Genomic DNA, 20,089 nt, shown 5'->3' on the forward strand with positions numbered 1-20,089 from the left:
AAATGAACTGTGCAGGGCCCGGATTGGGCTTGATGATCCTGAGATGTCCCTTCCAACTCAGCATATTCTGTGATTCTGTCAAAGGTTATTGGTTTAGAGCTGCTATAGTAAATGTTATACAATTTGGAGAGGCAAAAGTAACAGCCAGATACTCAAAAACTGCAATGTGAAATTCTACATTAGATTGAATAAAATACTTGCACCCAATAAAAATTTTACATTGCTTTAGTTTTAACTCCCTAACTTAACTCAGACTGAAACTGACTCTCCAGCATTTTAGAGATCCTAGGCATAACAAATTATCACAAAACAAAACTTACTTGTAATAATAAAGTTTATTAAAATGCTTTTTTTATTAAATAAACAGAGCCTGCAGTATTTCAGACTATTATGCCCTTAAAGGGGTCTTTTCAATGTTCTATCATCCATACATTTTGAACTCACGAAACATCATAAACATATGCACATTTACTTTCAAAGAAATTCAATATGAATACTGTAGCTATAGTGCTTCACATTATACACCACTGATCTACCATCACAGAGGAGATCAAAAATTTGAGATCAAGTCACACAATACTGAAGAACACAAGAGAGCTCTTCAATACTGAAGTTGTTTTAATCTGAAAGGGAGGACAAAAAGCAAAATGTCACTAAACAGTCACACACCACATTAGGAATATTTCATTACTTAAGTAGTTTCTTAAACCTTAGTTGCAGAGAGAGAGATCTGAGTTGTATCAGATAAAAACATTTTCTCAATTATAAGGGACATGCAATTGTGAAGATTCCAAAACAACTGCTTGTACAAAGAAATCTATTTTGTGCAAAATGCATAGAAACATGTTTCAGCTATTCAGAAACCCAAGTAGTAGTTTGTTTTTTAGTATGAAAACACCAATACATAACTGACACTCAGTTCCAAAGGAATGGAAGGCAGAGTCCTTTCAAGTGCCAGTTGGTACCTGCCCCTTCCACTCCACACCTTGACCCCAGTCACTCTGCCAGTAGAGCAGATGGATGTGGTATCCAACAAATACCTGGAGACCTCTCCTTCAGCTAGTCAGAGACACTACACAGAAGCCACTGCAGTTCCACATGGGACATTTCTGAAGCTGACTATGATCTGCACTAGAGACAGTTAGGCTTCTTCTACTTTACTTCAAGTGTGTGCAAAATATTGTGAAATGTGCTGTCCTGATTTTCACATTTATGTTAGCACTATCTTCAAGTCTCTTGTTTATAAAAATGTAATAGCAGTGTCTAAATTTAGAAGGCATGTACATGACTCAAGTATTGTTCTGCTTGCTTCACTGTGCCTTGCTGAAGCACACACTAGCTTAAGCATTGGTGCCACACAACAGATCAATCTGAATGGAATCTTAGCAGACAATGTTTCTTCCAATGTTCCCAAGTAAAGAGAAGTAGATAAATTAAAATATTAATTTCCACCTGCACTAGTTCAATTTTTCATTCCAATTCAAAATACCTTCCAAAAATATCAGTCATCTTTAATTATAATGTCCATTAGCTCTGCTAGGCCTGTGTGTTTAGTGGTCTTTACCTTAAGAGGCTTCTATCCTAAAATTAATTACCCTCTAGATTAAAATGTCTAATATTTGTACTCCTTCCTCACCAAAGTGAGCAATATTTTATCGTTATAATGAAACTGGCCTATTCACATTTGCTGCAAATAGGTTCACTAGAATGACAACTCATAAATTGATGTTTTAGTTATTCACTGTAAAATTTTCAAGTGTTTGAGTAACCTTTCTGCTTACCTTCTTAGAAGTTCTTTAGGCGACAAGCCTGTGGTATCCATATCACTAAGGCTGTCACTGCTATCTGTAGTGTCTGAGCTGCTGTCTTTTTCTGATCTTTTATTCTTGTGTTTTCCTTTGTTTTTCTGCTTCTTATGCTTCTTTTTCTGTAAAAAGAACAGAAATAATCCTTTATCTCCTTGTGAAAGACTTCGGTTTCTGAATGTCAACAAAAGAAAAAAGGTCATTTCAGTAAGCTTTTCAAAGCTTAACTGAAACAGAACACCTATCAATGACTCTTACCCACTACTCAGAGTAAGATTTAAAAAAATATATATCAACCAAAATTCATTTAATCCAAGCACTCAACTCTTCATAAAGCAGACATTTCATTACATTAATTTGTATATAAGCCATGAATGCAATTCCCAGAACGTGTTTGGCATCTTCCACATAGAACATGAAACTACCCACAGTACTGTACCTGTAGTCACATATGTGCATATGGAAAAAGCAGCATCATCGCGGGGTAATTTTCTGGTTTCAAAACATCAATGAAATTCTATTCCTTAAATTCTAATCTCACTATATATTTTTTTTCTAAATCAGGCATAAATAATAAAACATTTTGAAAGGCAGAGCAAAGAATCAATAAATCAAAAATCAGTATTTAAATCTATTACCTTCTCCTTTTTTCGTTTGCGTTCTTTCTTAGTCTTGTGCCTCTCTCTGGTTTTCCTATGTTTTTCTTTCCTACTAGGCCCAGGAAAAGTTGCTGGCATCTCTGTTTGTTGTTGCCAAGTAGTGCCTAAAGAACAAAGCAAAATGCATACAGAATAAAAAAAAAACCTGACAAAAATAGGGTAATTTGGTTATTACACTCTGTATTACTTTTAACATAATATGATAGTTAAACAAACAAAACCCCCAGCTTAAAAAAGGAAATTATGTATCTAAAACTCCTATCTGCAACATCCCTATTGTAAATATTTGCCTTTGCAATCTGTTAAAAAATGAAATTGCAGGGCTGTCCTATCTTTTCACATCCATTTTTTATCATTACCTCTACAGACTTAAAACAAACCTGATACACAGGCAAAGATGTTCCTGTTGGTGGGTCATAGCATGGCAACAAAACGTTTGGTGATGCCTGTTTACATAATACACATTTAAGAGATAGATGGCCTATTCACAAAATGCTTTTTTTAAAGAGAGATATCATTTATCTTATATACAATTTCAATGTGCAGAATTTACACTCTAGATGCTTACAAAACCTACCAGAAGAAAAAGCTGGTGGCAACTTTGGTCCAAATTCCTCTGTTGCATCCAGTTCCTGCTTTGAAGTAGGCAACGAAGAAATGCCAGAATCAGTTGAAGCAGTCACATTCTCTATGAAAAAAAACAAAACTTGCTATATTTGAAAGGAAAATAAGAAAACACTTTTTCTAAGAAGTGTTGAATAAATTTCAAGGAGGCTTTCTAAAAATCTTTAAGAAAGCAAACTGATCAGCATCCTCTTTCTCTTTGGCCAACTGGGTAGCCGACATTCTGAAACATGTCAACATACTGTAGTTTTTTTTAATCAAGAAAACTATAAAATTATATTATTTTCAACTATAAAATTATTAATTTAATTGCTATTAGTATATTTGTTTGCTTCCCTCTTGTAACAGTACTACTTTTCCATTACTCAGAATGAATAAAAAACTCCATGAGATGTATAAGGTTAATAAACACTAAAAGTTAAATGTTAATAGAACCAACTGTGACAGTAGTGAACAAAGTATTTTCATTTTAAGTATGTTCTTACACTGGATGCTTTGTTCCCCCTCCCTGTGTAACAGGCATATTCCATAGAGCAGTTTGTGCTGTACAAAAGGTAGGTGGCAATGCTAGTAACAATGTAACATGCAAAGCTTTATTCAGTGCTGTATTATTTGCATTTTCTACACGACCAGCTCTACCAATCTCAGATTACCTGCACTGGTTAGCATTGTCCTAACAGTCCAAGAATGTGTGATTCAAAAACGGAACTTTTACAAGGTATTTATTTTATGTTGCATAAAAATCAACATCCATTAAGTACTACCTTGTAAATTAGAGGAAGAACTCTCTGCTATGTCAACTTGCTTGGTGGTTTCTGACTGTCTTTCTGAAGTAGTTGGATGCTGTTCTTCATCACTCTCTTCTTCAGAGGAAGATGATTTTTCATCTGAGGAGCTCACAAAGATGGCCTTAAATAAGTCCATGGGTGGTCGTCTGCTTTCTTCCTCCTGATTCTTATCTTCATCAGCTACCTGCTAAAAATAGCATCACAGAAAACTATATTTAAGCACTAAAGAAATGAACACTCTCTCTCTGATAAGGAATAACCTCAAGCATGCTGACAGGTATTTACAAAACATTTGGATGGCACAATAGCTGTGAAATAAACAATCTGAGTCCCAAATAGTAATTAGCTCTGAAACGCTGAGGAACTCAGCCAGTGTCCTATAAAGAGTAGTGCAGTTTGTGAAAACAGATCCCCAGATATTATAAATTCTAATTCATTAATTCAAACTTCAATTCTATAATACTAAATGTAAGCAAAGGGAAAACATCACCTTTCTCCCCAAAATATGCACTCTCTTCTACAGAAAGGAGAAATAAATACATTCTGTGCCTGTGAGCAGAGTGGTGACTGAATTTAGCTCATTTTCTCTTCTCTTAAGCCCTACTTCAAGTATAATCAGAGGTAAGCTGCAAACATCTTGCATCCCAGAGTTAAAACCTCAAAATTCTTCAAAGTGCCATCTCATGCCTTTGCTGATCCGAGCTGGCTCTTGTGCAAACTGATCTGTGTTAGAACCATTAATGTATTAACCCATCTTGTTTCTGGGTTGTCAAGGTTTACAGCTATTCCCTTTAAGTTCAAACCTTGTTGTAAACTCACCGCAGTGGGAGGAGTTTCAGTTGTCCCTGTTCCAGATTCTTCTTTTGCTGGCACTGGGGGCTGCTGCTGAACGTCAGCTTTTGATCTAGCAAGACTAATGAATTCACTGATAGAATCTTTCTTCTCCTTCTCTTTATCTGATACATCCCACCTTGAAGATTTCTTTGGTTCTAAAACATCCAAAATATTCAAATCACCTGCATGCCAAATTGTTCTGCATTTCATGGCCTACTTGATTTTAAATTACTCTGCTTCTTCAGTTTGACATTTTTTTAAATCTTTCTAATTAATATTTGACCTATAAATGTCATTTAGGTAGAAGAAATTAGCTTTATACCACTAACTTCAGTTTTTATGACACTGAATTTTTATTATGAATTCCTTTGTTTTGGCTTTTTAAATGAATAAAAAATCATGTGGCTAGGTTCTCAATGAAAAAGATACCTTTTCTGTACTATTATCTCATGTACAGTTAAATTAATAAAGTAACAAACTTACTGTTGAGACTGTTACTCTCTTGGGTCTTTTCGTTTGTTGCTTGAGTTACAGATGTGGTGGGCTCAGGCACAGTTAAGAAATTAAAAACGGAATACTTGTCTCGTTTCACTTTTGGCAAACCCACTACAGAAGACCTAGAGAGAAATAAAATTGTTTGCTGATTATTGTTTTTAACACAGAAAAGTCCTCAAATTAGCTACAACAAGTTGAAGCCCCTAAACTAGTCCTTCAAATGCATGCTATTTTATCAGAGGTCACCATATTTTGTGACACAAATAAAAACTTTGGGCAGTTCTGTATTACCTTATGACACAAGAAATTTTCCACAGATTTTCCACAAGCAAATTAAAAACTCCGTATTTATAAAAAGTTTTAAAATATAAGTATCAATTATCTTACTCAGGATATGGATCACGAACATTAAATCTTTTACACAGCAGCTTATCAGGATGCCATTCAAAATTGTCTCTTGTGAGTTTGCCAAACATCTTCATCTTCACAGCTGTTTCCTTATCATCAATATCATTCTGAAAAAGTCAAACATTTACAGCTGATAAATAATTTTTTAAAAGATATAATGTATTTAATACACAATTTCAATGTGCAGAATTTGCACTCTTTAATTTACAGAATTAATTTACAGAATAAATTGCAGAATTTACACTCAAAAAAACATACTGAACTGTTGTAAGATTTATCAACAGGACAAATCCATCAATATTTAAATGCTGTTTAACGAATCACTGCTCTGTATGCACCAAGTGTTTTCAAAAGCTGCTAACAGAAGGGCAACAAAATAGTGACATATCTTCATGAGAGTTTAAAAGAAAAAAAGTCAGGGCTAATGCAACAACTGCAGCTCCAATGTATTAAAAGACTGTAGGCAGCAAATACCTCTTGGTCTCGAGGAACCTCAACTTTGTCAACATCATCTTCGTATTTGGCCCGGGTGAACCTGGATGAGAGTGTTGAATTTGAGGATCTGTAGAACATTGCTGCACGGAAGAACTCCTCCTGTTCTCTGCCTCGCTCCCACTCTGTCATATTCTGGTCAAAAAAGCGCTCCAGTCTTTCTCCTGTAGGATGAGGAGAGAAATGCTTAGCAGAGATGACAGCTTACTTTGGGTCAACACTTTCCAAACAAAAATAACGTTCTTGCAAGTATTTAATGAATATTTAGCTTAAGGGTAGTATTAATCTCAACTGTGTTAATCCTTGATAAATGGAGGTCGTTTTTCAAGACAGCATGAATGACAGCATTTTCCAAATGCAAAATTGATATTTTAAGTAATTTTACTTGTAAAATTGATTCCTTACTCATTGCCCTTTAAAGAATGTTCAAAATACTTAATGGATTTAACAGGTGATTAAAACAAAAAGTATAACCCAAAGCTTTATCATATACCTAAAACATAGAACAGAAGAATTTAAGCCTGACTATGCTTTGGTAACTTGCTTTCTGGTCTACGACGTGCTCACAGATAAATACAGAGTTTGCACACAGGTTTACAGCAACAGGTTCAGTTTCTGTCCCAAAGGGAAGAGGAAATAACACCAGCCAAGCAAATGCACTTACAGTAAAGCAGACCTTTAGCTGTTCCAGTTATTTCTACATTTCTGCATTTTCATCATTATGACTAGAGAGACACTTACTGTCATAACTGGGAATACTCAACTTGACCCAGGGAAAATCCCAGTCCTGAACAGAGGAACTATGGACTCAGAGCTCAAGTAGTCTGTCACAATGTGGCAACCAGAAAATACTTATTTTATGTAATGAAAAGGACTTAAAAAAACCAACAAAACAAAAAAACCCCAAACCACAACTAAATCAACACACCCAGGTTTTCTACCTGTCACTATATACTTTCCTCTGTCATTTCCCTGGGGCCCATTTTCTTCTTCCCCAATAGCCCCTGTGTACTTCAAAATCTGGAAAAAATCCAACCTTTTTTTTTTTTTTTTTTTTTTTTTTAAAGTTTATTTCAAGGCAATTTAAAGTCATGGGCTGATGATGAACTCCCTAGATCAATTTCAGCTTTTTAAGCCTTACAGAAAAATCACAGTACTGGAGAACTCACCACAAGGTATCTCAAGTACCTAATTTAATCTAAGGTAAACCACAGTATCATTTAATATCAAAAACCTAAACAAAATGGAAGGAGACTGAAACAGCATGAAAAGAGATGATGAAGCAGATTGGATGTTTCTTGGTTTTGAGTAAGAGCTCTGCATGGATGCTGTGTTTTTACAGTCATAAATTTTTCTGCTAAATTTTTCACATAAGTGACAGCAGAAGCTTGAGTATCTGAAGGACATACAATAGAAGCTTTGATAAGTGTGGAGTACTTCATTCACTTCAGGGTTCTTATCTTCCCCTGGTGCAGAGGGTAAGGGCTTTCTTTTGATTCTACTGTTACCTAACCATCTTTCTGCTTTTATATGATCTGTCAATTTAACTCCTTGAAGAGAAACAAACTAAATTAAAAGGCTTGTTCCACTGACCAAAGCTGAAGTGTACCTTGGCAAATGAAATAGGGAAAATCCAGGAAATGAAGCAGAACTTAACTTCTGCTACATCACAGAACTATGAAATGTAATGGCTAAAATCAAGACTTGATGACAACTGAATAACTGAGCAGTTCTCTTGAAATCAACATGACTAAATATCAGTAAGATTTCTGTTAATATTGGTCCTGAAAAGACAAAATGCTGTGGAATTCAGGAAGAGAACTCACAGTGAATATAAAACGCACTGGGAATAAAAAAAAAAAAGGGGGGGGAGGGGAAGAAAAAAATTAATCAATAAATATTTTACCTTTTTCTCCTCGCTTAAGACTTTTCACAAAATTTTCGTATCTCTTTTGTTTTTCTGAATTTTTTGCAAATGGTTTGAAGTCACTAGAACCAGCATTTGCTACCTGTCCCCCCAGCAGCATCTGCCATTTGTGAGCAGCTTCTTCTGGGGAGGCCAGCTGGAATCTGCTATTTGGTGACTGCTGAGACACTGTTTTTGCTTTCATTTGTAGTTCAGATGCTTGCTTCACTTCTTTGAGTCTTTCTCGATCTTTCTCAGACAGATATTCCAAAACAGAAGGAGCCGGACCTAAAGCAGAAAACAAGCAGTAAAAGATAAAGAGAAATGAAAAATTACTAGAACTATTTCTTCTACTTCAGTAGAAGAAAAATCCCTACCACATGTTTATAAATTCAGATAAAATGCTCTTAGGCAGAAATTAACAATAAAATGGCATACATGGCAAATAAAAATTTGGCCACTACTACATTTTTTATGCTATTTACATATAACTTGATAAAGTTTACTATTGCGGATACAAATGTGAGCCACAGTTACAAATTATCTTTGTATGTCTGAATGTATTTCAGCAAAACATTTTACAGAAAAAATTATCACAGCCTATTATATTCATAAAAGGCCTCAACCCTCCCACACAAAATTCAATCCAACACATACTTTTTGTCTTTAAAATATTTAAGTAAGTGAATATACAGATTCTTAAATATATAAGTATTTAAATATATAAATATTTAAGTTACATAAACAATTCAACTGCTGAGATGAAACTGAACAATTAAATGGTAACTAGCTATGGTAACTAGATTTGCTATATTTATGTTAGAAAATAAACACTCATGGCCAGACCAAATTCTTACTTTCTATAAATAAACATACAAACATGCTTGAAACGCAAACTAAGATATGGTCAGGTATCTTACTACCTTTCAGCTCAGTCTCTCCTAGTTGTTCCCTCCTCTGAGCTGCATTTAAAGCATGCCTGCTTTGGTGTGTTGGATCACTCTCCAGTTTCCCAGTTGACTCCTCCAATGCCTTCTGTAAATGGCAGCTTTCATTCCCAGCTGTTATCACAGGTCGAAAGTAATGCACTGGTCTGTAATTTCGTGGCAGGCTAGGCGGTGGGTAAATCTGGGGGGGAAAATGGGCAACAAAACAAAAACCCACTGAGACAGAGAGAGAGAAAGAGAGAGCTTTGTATGCAAGACTTATAAATGTGTTTCAGAAAAAGTCAGCTCAACCTAAGAATTCCCCAGTATACATCTCAGCAGTAGAAGCAGATAGTACAAGCTAACAATTCCTTTAGACCTAGTCAGTGAGTGGCACTGTAATACAAACTATGGGAACAAGTATATTGACAATATATTTACAACTATGAAAAAATATGAAAACATGCACATTAAGTGACAAAAAAATTAACAAGAGCCTTAGGATGCACTGCTTTTATTTGAGAAAACACCTTTTAATATTGCTTACTATTCTTTTAAACTGAAGTCAAATGATTTAATCAATTGGACTACTGAATACTTCCATGCTTACTATATTTTAAGGTCTTTCAAAGTGCTTTTCCCCACGTTCTTCATTCAAGCCATTATTTAAAGGGTTATCTCTGTGCTCCCTATACGATGGGATTTTAAATACCACACACATATTCCTCCTTAGAAAGAGGATCCTGTCATACAATTGTTTGTCATTCTAATTTATGCAAATATATATGGCATGAATTATGTAAACCTGAAGACAGGACTAAGAAATTAAATTGTCACCAGAATAGCAAAGTGGACAAAGCATGAGGCCTGCTTTTTACAGAAAACTGAATGTTACATATGGAAGATCTAGAACCAAAATATGTAATTTTTTTTTACTTTTTTAAGTTAAATTAAACCATTCCTCCAACTTTATGGCAAATAGCAGTGAATAGTGTGGAAGGCATTTGTTCAAAGCCAGTACTCAGGCAAAGCTTAAATATCTTCAGAAGTCTGATAAATTTTAGGTTTCTGTTGAATAGCCCCCAGTGTTATAATTTTGTTCCTTCAGCAATTTTTACTGCTGACCAAAGCATTTATTTCTAAGAACAGAAAAACACCAAGAAGCAGTAGAGTCTGCACAGTTCACATGATGAATGATGTTACTCTTAATACATAAAATATCACTGTCTGCTTACCTTGATTGGAGCGGATGGTTTTGATGCCAAGGAAAAACCAGCCAGGACTTTGCCTATATATTTAAATTCTCTTTCAGGCCCTGCAAAATGATCACAGATATAATATTTAAAACATGCATGTTAGGCAATTTTTTTCTGAATACTTTCCATATGTCACTGTCTATTATGAGTCATAATTGTAGTTAGTCTTCACCACCTTTCATTTAAAATTAAGGGTTCTGATTCTGGATTAGTATTGCACAACTAAAACCTGCTCCCAGAGTGACTGCTGAAGGTTGAACATGGCTTAGAGTGAACAGTATCCATACTGTTCACACCATCAGTGCCATTAATGTGTACAACTAATGTGAACAGGTACTCCAGAAATTACAACAGTGTTTCATGCACTTACACAGTGCTGTAAAAATCAAGTGGTACCAAGATACAATTTACAAAAATTATCTAAAAATACAGAAATTCAGCTAAAAAAAAAAAGTTCTCTTTTTAAGTGCTGGGTCATATTTTATAACTGTGATTCACAATCACTTGTTTTCTTCAGTGAAACTGAACCCTCACCAAGCAGCACATATTGTCCTTTTGAAAATAAGCCTTGAGGGTTTAATCTACACTGGGATTAGTGGAAGACTTTGGAAATCATTTCTGTAATTGAACACTTCAATATAGAAGGAGGACTAGTTGAATTTTCAGATATCAAGGCTGAAAATTAAAATATATGGCAAATACAGACTACATTTCTTTTTTTTTTTTATTCCCCTCCATATTACACTCACTTTTTAAAGAGAATAATAGTTCTTACTATTTTTGGATTTATACTGTTTCGGTGCTGTCCAGCCATACAAGCCATCCCCAGGCTCCTCATCCTTTAGAACTGTATCATATTTTGACAGTGTGTCAGTTGCATAAATATCATCATCTTCTTCCTCTAAAGCTCCTACACCAAAAGCCTAAAATATATATTTTAAATGAGAACTCAAAAGTGTAAAAACTTTTAAGTCACATATCAGAACACATCTACACAGATATCTATTCATCTATATAAAATCTACAGTACAATGGGAAAAATGTACAGTTTCACCACAGAAACTGAGGTGAAAAAAAAACTTTACACCTCAGTAAGCACAAAAGCAAACACATTCCACTCCCTTGGCAGGGAGGAACAGCAAGTTTGGTGTGTACAAGACATGGACAGCAGACTAGTTCCGCCAAAATAACATGTGCAATCTGACTAAGAGCAGGTTGAATTCTCAAAAGTAAAAAATATGTCAGTTAACAGGGAAATTAAACAAGTAGAATTCAGAGAAAACATAAACTGGCAGTGCTTCTAGGTAAGAACTACAAATACCCTGGAGCAACACAAAACCTCTCTAGCTGACAGATACAGCATTCCTGAAAGTACAATAGACAAAAAACGAACTAAAAACATACTGAATATTAACTTTACCTAATCAAAATAACACAGAACATTTTTCCATCCAGCTACTCAAGAGTCAGGTAGTTTTATAGTTGTCTTTTACAGTTTCAATAAGTGAAGGCATTTGAGAGTTCTAAGGATTTTTCCACATCTTCAAAATAAGTTTTAAAAAAATCCTATTCTCAAACCACGCTTGACATTTCTTACAATAATACAATGATTAGGAGCTTTTAACTTAAAACAAAATGTATGTGGGTTTTACTGCACTAATCATAAAAATGCATTTAAAATGTCCTTACCTGACCTGTAATACCTAGTTTTCTCCCTTTACTATGTCTCAGATCACCAAGTAAATTGCTTGTTTCTTCAGAACCACCAGTGAAAAGATTCAGGTGTTCTCTTCCAGACACACCAAACAAAGCTTGTGAGGGGTCCAAACCCTTATAGCCAAGTCCATGGACATTCTCTTTCGGAGTCAAGTCTACAGGCATGACATCTTTCGGTGCAAACGTCACATTCTCTGGCTGGTATTCATCCTCTTCATCCTTGTACAAAATAAAGGCTTGTGAGAGCAAATATGACTAAAAGTTCTGTATGTTGAGCTTTTACAACATTCAGTTAGCATGAGCCTAGGCAAGTTTGCATTTCCTGAATTGTGTATGAACCGTAACTTCTTACATAGCAAAAGAAGAAATTTAGATCTTAAAACCTTTGTTCACATTAAGCATAGGAAGTATTTATAAACACTTTTAAGAAGATTTGCAACTACATTTTAAAATACTGTTCGAGGCCATTAAAGAAGTTGTTTTATTTTTTTCATCTGTTATCACATATTCTTACATAAGCCAACAGAGCACTTTCCCTGTACAATACCTCAGAGCCCTCAGACAGTCCAGGTGGTAATGCACAACCATATATCTTCACTGTAGGATCTGTAAGAGACATCATAACATCATATTACATTAATAAAAAGAGGGTTTAAAATCAACTTTCTAATCAGTCTATGAATGTTAACTTTCTACTAACAAGAAAGCTAATTAGCTCAGGAACTTCCCTGAACTTACCAGGTTTCTGTCTCCGTGGCTTTCTTTTGACTCGTGGTCCAATTCCTTGTCCTTCTTTCCAGCCCATTTTTCGTAACAGCTCAACCCCAACTGTTATTCTAAAAAGAAAACAAAAGGAAACAAAACCAAAAATTACTTCAAACCACACTTTTCTTATTTGTTGATAAATAATGTACATATAAAATATTTGAACTTCCAGTTATATATCCCACTTTAAAATCAGTTACTATTTGCATACACACTACCTGCCAGTTTATAAATGTTTACTTGGTATAAGTCTGCACATTCAAAACAAAAATCCAGGTGGAGGCCACTTAGGAAATGTAACACTGCAGGATCTTCCAGTCTCACAGTTATGGTGGTCAAACATTACTTTTCTAAGCAATACAACACTCTAAGTGAAATCAACAGTTTCAGGTAAATTTACTTACTTAGATGGTCCAATTAAATCATCAAATGCAGTGGTTCCTGGAATGGGAGCAACCACTCCTGCAATCTGTCTGGCTTTCTCCTTTATTCTGTCTTTAGCTTTAGACGCAAAATCATCTGTAGTTGTAATATCTTTTGGTGCTATCCCAAATTCACTAAGGTCCTGGAAACATACACAAAATGAAAACATTTAGATTAAACATCCCTCAAGTTCCTACTTAACTGTAACAGTAATGTAATGAAAATGGCATATGACCTTTGTATTTGCTAATTTTCTCAAGCCACTTATGCAGTTGTTTTCATAACAACTTTAGTGGAAATATCTTAAACAGTTTCAAAAGTATTTGCATTTTCTGATAAAGTGAAAAGGTTGAGTTCTGGTTTTATTTTTCAATACTGACATTACAGGAGCTTCTTAAGTGAACCTATGAAATAGTCTATATAACCTAGTAGAATAACACTGTATACAAGAAGTAATTTCAAGTTTACTTCAATTTTTGTTGTCATGGCAACTATTTACACAAGTTTTCTATTCCTTTCTAAATTTACCTCTTCATCCATGAAGTCTTCTGGTCCAAGAACGGTTCTACCTGCTCTCTTTTGCCGTGATGATACAAAAGCTGATGGCGTCCATCCTTTAAAGAAGGAAAATATTTAAGTAAGGTACTTAAGGCAACATAGTACTCAAAAACACTTCAAATATTTCAACCTTACACCTTAAGGATACATCAAAGGAATATGTACAAAGTTACAGTCCAAAAACTCCAGGAGAACTAACTTCAGCAATACTATTTCAACTATTCACAGTGTAAGGAATAGCAGGAACAAAAACGTACCTTCCTTTGTACCAACAGTGTTAAAGTAGCCGGCAGAAAAGCCACCAGTAAATGCACCATGGAAACGCTGGTATCGTCCCTTTGCATCTTTAACAGTCTGCTCTTGAAGAGGGACTGGCTTTTTAATCCGTTCACCTGCAGTCAAATAAACCAGAAAGTAAGGCACAACTTTACACGAAGGAATGATTTCCCACTTCCTCCAGAAGCTCTTTCTTCCTTGCAAGTAAGAACAGGATCAAACACTAGTCACCCTGGTGTGGAAAGCATCACGTTTTATTTATTTCTGCTCCACTGCAACTATTCATGTACAGCACTGAAAAAGGAAAAGCATGAAGTGTTCACATCAAAATTCTTAATTCTACTGACTTCTGAGAGCATTGGATTTTTCTTGTGAAAGGAAAGTTTTAATTTTTAAGTATGCAAGACCTCTGGCAGGATTTCTTCACTTCAGTAATTGCTTGAGAAAATACACATAAAAAGTGTATAAACCGAAACAAAACACAAAAGCCACAGACTTTGACACAAACATTTACTTCTTTCAAACAATATTTCTTCAATAAAATGGCACAGACTTGGGAATCACAACTGTACATTAGTCCTTGCCTTGTCCATCTCAACAATATAAGCATAGGACCGTCAGATTAGCATAACTGCGTACACTTGAACTGTACTGGGTTTTTTGGGGTGTGGGGAGGACAGAAGCAAAGACCAGCACCCAGCTCCACCCAGAGCAGCCGCCACCAGCCCGGGGTATGGCAGCCAGAGCCGCGAACCGCGCTGGTGCCGAGCAGGCCTCTGCCCGCTCCGCTCGCACGCGGCTGGGCCAGACCCTCTCGCAGCACAGCACGGCTGCCGAGAAAGGCCCCGCGGCAGCAGGAGGAAGGGGCAGCAGGTCTGCGCTGGGCCCACACGCCACAGTCCCTCACAGTGAGGGCTGCAGGGCGTTCAGCCGCGACCCGGAGCGGACCGGACCGCGCAGGCCCTTCGGGATACCCCGGCCCCAGCGCCTCACGCCGGGCCGCTCTCCAGCGCTCGCCACAACGCTTTGACAGAGAGAGGGAGGAGGAGCAGACGAACCACCCGGGGGTCCCTTACCCTCCTGCAGAGGCTGCAGCGCGCTTCCATAGCTCACCAAGTCCTCCTCCTCGCTGTCGCTGCTCTCCGCCATCTTACACGACCGTGGCCGCGCGGGACACGGCGGCGTCACAAGAGGGAGGCGGAGCCGCCGGCCCCGCCCGGCCCCGGACGGCTCTGAGGGGGAGCGGCCGCCTGCACCGCCGGGACCCCGCCGGCGGGCCCGCAGCGGCAGCGGCAGCGGCAGCCGCAGCCTGCACCGCCGGGACCCCGCCGGCGGGCCCGGAGCGGCAGCGGCAGCGGCAGCCGCAGCCTGCACCGCCGGGACCCCGCCGGCGGGCCGGGAGCGGCGGCGGCAGCGGCAGCCGCAGCCTGCACCGCCGGGACCCCGCCGGCGGGCCGGGAGCGGCGGCGGCAGCGGCAGCCGCAGCCTGCACCGCCGGGACCCCGCCGGCGGGCCCGGAGCGGCGGCATCGCCGAGCGTCCCGGAGCCCTTCAGCGCCTCTCGACCTCATGGCGGCACTGGGGTTGCCCGCCGGGCAGAGCGCGGTCCTGCGGGCCCCCCTCGGTGCCCGCTCCTGCGGGAGGCACGGCGGGGCCCGCAGCCTGTCCCGGGCGCACGGGTCCCTCCAGCGCAGCCGTGTTTGGCTGGAAGAGCCCCAGCTCCAGCGGTGCAGGAGCTCTGCGGCGCTGTCGTGTGCGGCTCCACTGACTGGTGTGTTTAAAAATGACCCACGGCACACAGTGTCAAACTCCCGGTCACCAGCAGCCATGCGGTAACTCCCTCCAGTCATCGAGTGCACCACATCAGCCCCCCTCAGGCTCAGGGCTAGGAAAAGGGCAGCAACGACTCTGACAAATAGATTTCATCTAAATCAAGGTGTAAAGCGGACTCCTCCCTGAATCAAAATCAACGGTGTTGCGGATTTCACTGTACACTTAAGCAAATACATGGCTAAATTTGCCTAACCACGTTGTCTTACACGCTGTTCAAGAAGAATTTGCAGAGAAAACGGGGCAGAAGTCTGGGCGTTCAAACCTTCCCTCAAAGAGCTTAATCTGTGAACGCTTTCAGGAATCTCTGAGCCTCCTTAGGAAGTCCTGCATCGAGAAAGAAACGTTTACTGAATGTATTTTGTACAAAGACCAATATTCACCAGCAGGACCCAAGTGTTCAACATTTGGATTTGATTTCCACTGTTACCCCCCTCCCCCCCCCAAAAAACCCAAAAACCAAACGCTTCGATTTGTGTTGAAGATTCTATCAGTCCACAACTTTTTAAAGTATCATAAATTTGTTTGAAATCCTTGAAAATAAATCAAAACACAGTCTTCAGAGATTCCTTCCCTTAACAGGTACGACTTCTGTGTATTCTCCATCCCACTGTTTATCTGCATTTGTTTACATGGGACTGGTTTCTTTCAAAGTGAAACTGCCGGAGTTGCACGTGACTTCAGGTTTCCATAGGAAATCTTGACACGGTTCCATGCAAATGGGGAGTACTCTGTTTCATTCAGGTCTCTAATTCGCTCAAATCCAATATAGTAGAAGCCACAGCCACTATCTACGTGCGTTGTCTTTTCTCATCATTACTAAGCACTTAGCTAGAACACACAGTGCCAAAACGAGTTGTTAGCATACTTGCTGTTTCTCTTTGTTTAGGAAAGAATTGTTCCTGAATAGTCGATACTGTGTGACTTTGAAGTAACACACCGGCTTAAATAAACCTTTTTTGCACAATGCTAACAGAAAATCTTTTGAGTGTTTTGTCTGATCAGTTCAAAGAGTTGGGGTAATCAAATAGTAAAGCTTTTTTTCCGTTAAGTCTTTTCTCAGATTAGAATCACTTTTGTATCCCAGTGGTATTTCCTTTTCCATGGTAAACTTTCTCGTTTACAATTATTAAACCAGGTGACAATTGCTATTTGTAGCTGTCACATAAGACAATAATTCCAATGTCTTTTTCTTTTTAAATCGCAATGAAACTAAAATATTACTAGAATTTAATAGCTTAGGTTTCAAATAGTTTTTTACAGAAATTTGGTTAAAAAAAAGTGCATTTTTTGAATGAAAGTTCACATATTTGCCAGTGGATATAAGGCTGAAATTGATTCCTAAAGCCATGGGTAGGCTTCAGGCTTTTGTTTTCCAATACAAAGTTTTGAACATCTGGTTCTGTATTGGTTCATCGGGAAGATCAGGCATAGAAGTGTCTTGCTATGTCTTTTGTTGTATTATTTAAAACCACTTCTTCAAATAGATTTGTTGATTAGTTTTAAGTCATGTGAGTCACGGGAGCTTCAGACTAAAATTGGTATAATTGATATATAAAAGAAAAAAAAGCAAAAACTTGATTCATCGAAAGAGATTTTAAAAAATCACATTAAAGAAAAAAAAACCAAAATCATAAGCACAGGAAGTATGAAATTCCCATATTTTTACAAGCAATAAAAAGAGATAAATTCATCTCTGCCTTATTTTGCATTCAGTGGGAATGTTTCTCTGAATATTCATCCTGCCAGCTCAGGGCTGTTGCATCAGTTGACAAAACAGTCACCTGAAGGTCAGCCCCTGAGGCATTGCCTTAGCTTCTCCAAAGTGCTACTTTTCTTTTTTTAAAGGGCTGGAAAATAAAAAGAGATAACACATATTGTTCTTAAATACCCAGACATTTATCTGTCGATCTCGGTTAAAGGCAAGGCATTAGCTGGGAAAAGTGGTGATGATTTTGCCCATGTTTGATCTTAGTTTCCACATAAACTGCAATGTCTTGTTTCCAATGTGGTTTCACAGTAGAATAGGCAAAGCATATTAGATATTTAATAGTAAATGGGATTTCAGTGAAGATAATGCTGCAGTTAATACGTGCATTTAATAACTCTAAGGTGAAGAAGCAGCAGTGGAGCACTGCACCTATAGCAAAGCATCTCGTGCTTATCTAAAGTCCTGATACTGAGTTTGTGTACCATTTTCAGATCATTTTATTGTTCCTCAGTAAATTTCTTAGTAAGGAAATCTTCTACTCCATCTAGTAAATTTGTTAACAGTCTCAAAGCAGATTCACATTACTGCTGCTACTGTGCCTCATGCCCTATTTTTGCAATTTGCCATCTTTTTTTTTTTTTTTTTTTTGCTCCCCACAAATACTATTTGGAAAGAGAATGGGAAAAAAATCGACCTATGATGATGTTTCCTCATTCCTCACCTAGTACTTGCTTACAGTAGGCAGACATTTGTTCATTAAGAACTGCAAACTTCAGAAATAAAGGATGATACTAACTCAACTATATCACTGCAGTGGAATTTATTGACAAAAGCTACGAGCTCTCGTGATTACTGACAAAATCTTTCTCCTTCTTATCAGAATCTAATTTTAATATTCAAAGCCACCAACAAATTTTCCTATTATGTCAGGTTCAGAATTCAAAAACCTACCTTGAGAAGCAGCAGGAGTTGATGCATACTTCTCCCCTCATACAGTATAACTCTAAGGTGCTTTTGCTGGTAAGCCTCTGGGTCTCTCCGGGACAAAAGATGTCTGTGACATGCTATCACCATATAGCCAAAAGGTCTGTAAAATCGGAGATAAGAAACGTTGTCTCTCCAGAGAGCAGCCAGATTCCTGTCTTGGGTATGGAATGATACATAACCAGTCCCCCAGCAGGAAATCAATTTCCCAAACTGGAACTAATTCCTAGCGGCCAAAGAGAAGACTATTGATGGGCTTTCTTATATTCACATATTTTTTTCATGAGATGGAGCAGGAGAAGAAGGAGAGGATTGACAGAACGAGTGGAGTGATACAAACATATGAGAAATATATACGTATATATCATATATATGTGTCTGCGGCAAGGGTGTTCAGATTCTGGTCCCAGTTCTCATCCCTCTTACCTTTACTATTGTGGCACAAAACATGGGACAACTCAAGGTCTGCCATTATGTGCCTGTTTCCAGCATGGTCATTGTCTCCATCACCTGGCTGTTTTATCTGTGAAAAAGCACAAAGCCAGTTAGCACCTAGTTCTGCTAAGAACCAGGAGATGATGAGTTCTTCTGGAAAGAACTCAGAGAGGCGATGCAGAGATAAGAACCAATTCTTTCAGATTCAACACTTCATGCAGAACTGTTTTGCCAATTGACAGGGCAACTTAAAGGACACAGACACCAATGGAGAGAATGGTCTTATTTTCCTATGAATAGTAAGGCAACACAAAAGTAAAATGATACATTTAATAAAACAATAAGCTTACCACTCAGCTTTAACAACAAGCAAAAATAAGCAAGTAATGCTTAATCATTACCATACAAGAAAGAGAACAGTGATTGAGAAAGATAGATCACCAAGTGCCTAAGTACTTTACCATCATCCAGAGTCTGCAATTGCAATTGCTGGTGAGCCCCATTTCGCAGAGAGGACCTCGAGAACTCTTCCTGTCAATTGGGAAAATTCTACATGGTGCTTCCACCCATAGGTGAGGCTTCCACATTCGCCCTGAAAGGGAGTCCAGTTTTGATAGAACCAAATCAGCCAGTCAAAGTGACCTGTTTATATTTTTAGCACAGAAACACCTGGATCTGGTGGCACCCTGGGCCAGAGCCCAGGCTTCAGCGGGGTGGGTTTGCCCTAAAATATCATACAAACATACAAAATATCATACAAACCTCTATTAATGTCAGCTGGGAAAGTTTCTTAAAATTATATATTTTTTGCAGATAACTATACAAGATTATGGGAAAGTTTCTAAAGCAGCCTGTTTGGTGTTAAACAGCTGGCATAAGTGTCTTGGTCATCTATTTTTAGGTAAGTAATACTGATGGTGTTGGTCACACAGTGCCCAGGGTTGTAAGTCAGCCCTGGCTTAGGCCTGCTGCTCAGGCCTCAGCACATGAAGAGCATATTGATATTCTTTAGATGCAAATTCTCAAGCATTTGATGCTTTCTTACAGATAGTGCGTGTCCAGTTCACCAGATCACAGAATTGACTCTTTTCAAATATTAAAAGTAAATGTTGAGCAAACATCTGTATCTATACAACCCGTTTTCTGAATGCATTAATCTGTATTTCTAGCCTATATTTCTCAATCTTTACAATGCAGCA

The 20,089-nt window shown here is 38.1% G+C and overlaps 1 protein-coding gene across 1 annotated transcript; it reads right to left on the bottom strand.

The window, feature by feature from the left end:
- Nucleotides 1–316: 316 nt before the first annotated feature.
- GPATCH1 (G-patch domain containing 1) lies at nucleotides 317–15,105 on the bottom strand. The gene is made up of 20 exons (XM_053987626.1): nucleotides 15,008–15,105; nucleotides 13,913–14,047; nucleotides 13,626–13,711; nucleotides 13,079–13,239; nucleotides 12,648–12,745; nucleotides 12,457–12,515; nucleotides 11,883–12,128; nucleotides 10,969–11,116; nucleotides 10,173–10,252; nucleotides 8,935–9,139; nucleotides 8,012–8,299; nucleotides 6,088–6,269; nucleotides 5,593–5,720; nucleotides 5,194–5,327; nucleotides 4,696–4,865; nucleotides 3,853–4,060; nucleotides 3,042–3,152; nucleotides 2,444–2,568; nucleotides 1,782–1,927; nucleotides 317–623 (listed from the first exon to the last, which is right to left on the bottom strand). Exons 1-20 carry the CDS (start codon nucleotides 15,078–15,080, stop codon nucleotides 602–604), a joined length of 2,805 nt encoding a protein of 934 aa, XP_053843601.1. The 5' UTR covers nucleotides 15,081–15,105; the 3' UTR covers nucleotides 317–601.
- Between the last annotated feature and the right edge of the window lie 4,984 nt (nucleotides 15,106–20,089).

This window comes from Vidua macroura, chromosome 11 (assembly GCF_024509145.1).
Source record: "Vidua macroura isolate BioBank_ID:100142 chromosome 11, ASM2450914v1, whole genome shotgun sequence".
Taxonomy (NCBI): Eukaryota; Metazoa; Chordata; class Aves; order Passeriformes; family Viduidae; genus Vidua; species Vidua macroura.

Coding starts and splice junctions, on each gene's coding strand:
- GPATCH1 (XM_053987626.1), bottom strand. CDS start 15,080: ATGGCGGAGAGCAGCGACAGCGAGGAGGAGGACTTGGTGAGCTATGGA. Junction 1,928..2,443: donor GCAAACGAAAAAAGGAGAAG/GTAATAGATTTA, acceptor TTCTTTTTACAG/AAAAAGAAGCATAAGAAGCA. Junction 624..1,781: donor CCTAAAGAACTTCTAAGAAG/GTAAGCAGAAAG, acceptor CCTCCCTTTCAG/ATTAAAACAACTTCAGTATT.